This window comes from Zea mays, chromosome 5 (assembly GCF_902167145.1).
Source record: "Zea mays cultivar B73 chromosome 5, Zm-B73-REFERENCE-NAM-5.0, whole genome shotgun sequence".
NCBI classification, from domain to species: domain Eukaryota; kingdom Viridiplantae; phylum Streptophyta; class Magnoliopsida; order Poales; family Poaceae; genus Zea; species Zea mays.
The window spans coordinates 56594307-56598270 of NC_050100.1; the positions used below are offsets into that span (position 1 = coordinate 56594307).

The 3964-nt window shown below is 49.4% G+C and overlaps 1 protein-coding gene across 1 annotated transcript; it reads left to right on the forward strand.

Moving 5' to 3' along the window:
• Window positions 1-1746: 1746 nt before the first annotated feature.
• On the forward strand, window positions 1747-3381 carry LOC103626387 (homeobox-leucine zipper protein HOX18). The gene is made up of 3 exons (XM_020537665.2): window positions 1747-2335; window positions 2554-2633; window positions 2762-3381. Exons 1-3 carry the CDS (start codon window positions 2003-2005, stop codon window positions 3012-3014), a joined length of 666 nt encoding a protein of 221 aa, XP_020393254.1. The 5' UTR covers window positions 1747-2002; the 3' UTR covers window positions 3015-3381.
• Window positions 3382-3964: the final 583 nt, after the last annotated feature.

The window sequence follows — 3964 nt, forward strand, 5'->3', positions numbered from 1 at the left end:
CGGGCGGCAGCGCGGGGCGAGAGGAGCAGCGAGCAACGTCAATGGCGAGAGGAGATGCGAGGCGCCTGTTGGGAAAAAACCCGACGGCGCCGTTACTTTACAAAATTAGCTTCCGAGAGCTTTGAGTCAGCCCGTCGGAAGTTAACAGGGCGGGGCCCGGTCCGTAGCCGTAAGGAACCCTACGCCCGGTCCGCAGTCTAACTTCCGAGAGCCCGGTCCGTAGCCGTCGGAAGTTAAGGGCCTTCCGAGAGCCCGTCGGAAGTTAAATAAACTGCCGAGAGGCTACAGTTACAACCGTCGGAAGTTGAATAAACTGCCGAGAGGCAACTAGGGCTTCTAGGAAGTTATTAACTTCCTACGGTTCTCGATAGAAACCGTAGGAAGTTATAAAGCCGTAGGAAGTTCAAAGTTTTGGTGTAGTGGATTGCAACTTCTATATAACTATGTCCAAAAATCTGTTAAACAAACAATGATTGCAACTGCTGTCTGGTGTAATTGCAACTGCTGGTCTGGTGTGATTGCAACTTCTATATAACTATGTCCAAAAATCTGTTAAACAAAACAATGATTGCAACTGCTGTCTGGTGTAATTGTAACTGCTGGTCTGGTGTGATTGCAACTTCTATATAACTATGTCCAAAAATCTGTTATACAAAACAATGATCGCAACTGCTGGTCTTGGTGCAGACTGAAGTTGTCAGGGCCTTCGCGTTGGTTCGGCCTGGGTGGGGCGGTTGGCTCGGACGAGGTGCTCCTGGCGCGTAGGTTCGGCCTGGGTGTATTCTCAATATTGAATGCACCCAGGTGTAATATATAAATACAGTATATATATATATATATATATATATATACACACGACCGATTGTAGTCACCATCAATTGAACCAATCAATCAGTTTATCAATTTTCTTTACTTTCTACTCTTAGGAGTAGCCAATAACGTAGTCTTCTTCGTCTTGATCTTTACTTCTCTGTAGCTCTACATCATCTAGAGGCATTTTAGGTGTCCTGTCGATTACAAGACAAACTCTAGAATCTCTTCTCTCTAACGGGGTCTCTCCCGCGAGTCCGCCCGGAGGTGAGATCCAGGTACCGTTGGTAAATGCCGCCATCTCTGCTCTACGCACACGTGGACCGTTCGACCAGTCCGACGTGAACCGTCAGACTCTATACAGGGAACCCGCTCCTGCTGTCAGTTCGCGCGGATCGTCCAACCACGCCGCCGTAGAGAGCCCATCGAACGAAACGTTTCCCCAGTGATTGGCGTCGCGTCCAGATCGACGCGTACGCGTATCCAATGGGCTAGCTAGCTAGCTCGTTTTCCACGGAGATATAGATTTCGTGCTACCCGTCAGCGATATGATGATGATCCTCTTAAAGTGTCGTCAGTTTCAGAACCATCGATGCCGGGCGTTAAATTGCATCTGATTCGCGGGAGACCAGGAAACGGCCCTGCTTCCTGGTCTCTTCTTCACCGCCTGCCTTGCTCGAGCGCCTTTATTTCCATTCGTCGTCGTCTCAAACAAAACAGTAGTACGTCCAATCGGGGACATTACCTTCCTGCTAATCCGTCTTTGCTTTCAAATAAAAACGTCCACCTCGCTTTGATTAGGAGGATTAACCTCTCTAACCCCACCCTGCCCCGTGTCTTCTTCAATCCACACACGAAACTGACTTCGTCCTCCATCCGGCCTCTGCCGTTTTCGCTTCGCCAGATAGTTGTAGTCGCCCGCCACCTGCGCCTATAAAGCAACACGGCTGAGCATTCATACGCCGGCTACTTGCTTACTACTAGTCAATCTACTGCGTCGTCGTCCTCTGTTCTCGACCCTTCCCCGACCCACGCGGCCACGCCCATCTTCATTTTCCTCTCCATCACGCGCGGTGGTGCATGCGATCTATGTATGTACTAGGGCTAGGCTAGGCGAGCTTCTGGGTGCACGTACCGTACGTCGACTCATCTCCCTCTCTTTCTCTACCGTCGTTGTACTACGTACTACTCCATGTACAGCACTCGTGAGGAAGAGGGCGTCGGGAAGTCATGGCTTGGGCTGGGGATAGGCGGCGGCAGCGGCGGCTGCGATCTGATGCAGCGGAATAACCGACCACCGGTGCAGTTCGACCTGCTGTTCCCGCCGCAGGGCGTCGTGGAAGGAGTTGCCGCGAGCAAGAAGGCGGAGAAAGGCGGTGGTGGACGGAAGAGGCTCAAGGTCGTTACGGGCACGGCCGACGAGGATGGCCAGCAGCCCCCAGGCGCGAGGAAGAAGCTCCGGCTCACCAAGGCGCAGTCGACGCTGCTCGAGGACACCTTCCGCGCCCACAGCATACTCTCCAACGTATGCATCCCCATCCTCTCCTCCTTCCATGGTTTCCATTCCATTCCATCTCGAAGCTCGCTCGTGTGCAAGTAGAAATCCTCATCCATGCATATATTAGGATTATTAGCCAATAATAGCGCCTGAATAATCTATTGTTCATGTCTGCATAAAGAATTTCTGCTTCTTTTTTGCTATTAACTGACGAACAAATGAACGTTTCATGCATTGTTGGACAGGCGCAGAAGCAGGAGCTCGCACGACAAGTGGATCTCAGCGCCAGGCAGGTGGAAGTATGGTTCCAGAACAGGAGGGCAAGGTATGTAGTAGAAATCAGTGTACTACGTGTTTACTCTACATACTATGCATGGTGAATTCAGTCTGCACTGGCCGCCGCCGCTCGCTTGTTCTGAACTTGTTGCGCAAAAAATACGATCTTTTCGTCAGAACGAAGCTGAAGCAAACGGAGGCGGACTGCGAGATCCTGAAGCGCTGCTGCGAGAGCCTGACCGGCGAGAACCAGCGGCTGAGGCTGGAGCTCGCGCAGCTGCAGGGGTCGGAGGCTGGGCTCTACCTCCAGTCGTCGTTCCCGCCGCTGGCCGCGGCCATGGCGAGCGTCTGTCCGTCGTGCGACAAGGTCATCACCGTGGCGAGCGGCGGCGAGACAAGCGGCAGAAGCTCGACTAGCTACTCCTCGTGATGCGCTGGGTTCAATAATGGGCAGTCGTTGAGACCTGACCATTTGAGAGGATAATGGGCATTTGCGATAATGGCGCAGGCAGCAGGATTGGCAGACAGTGCCACTGCCCTAGCTAACCGGTTGCGCGCTCTCTCCTCTCTCTCTCAAGAATATTTGTCGAATCGGCAAGCAGGGCAGGCAGAGAAGAAGGCAGCTGTATTTCTTTTCTATCAATTGGAGGTAGGCAGCAATTCAGGTCTCCGTCTCTCCATCTCTCATCCTCTCTCTGTAATATGCGGATTAATTATAACGTTATCCACTTCTTCCATTCTTTGTGCTTGTTAATTAAGTGTTTTGTGCTTGTTAATTAAGTAAATATGTCCTTCAATTTAGTGATTCAGTCAATGCTTGTTAATTAAGTGAATAGATTCTTCAGTCAGTGCTTGTTGATTTAGATAATTAGATTAGTATTTAGTAAGTACTCAGTAATATTGTTTGATTATTTCTCTTTGCGCAAACTAGTCATGAGGTTATCTCGGTCACTTTCGAGAGGATTCGCCACCGACCGCGTTAACATTATGAACAATGATACGACTCTGGAATGTGAAGTTGTAGAACAACCGAATATTTGAAGGGGTTTTCAATCCAGATGGCATAGTTGCAGATCTCGCTTTAAGCAGACACATTAAAGAATATGATAAAGATATTTAAGACCAAGTGAGAAGGGCATACATTTTGAATGGCATGTGCCAATCAAAAGGTTTAGATTTCACTCGTAGATAATACAACAAAAATTCAAGACACTTTAAAGACGAATAATATGACAAACATGACTCGTTGAAGTGTAGTGTTGGGAAGAAGATAGTTGAAGTGCAGTGTTGGGAAGAAGATCTAAAGGGACCTCATCATTGGCTCAACTGCCTACTTTTAACCACTCGTTGGATTTCAATAATGCATGCAAGGTTCTTCAA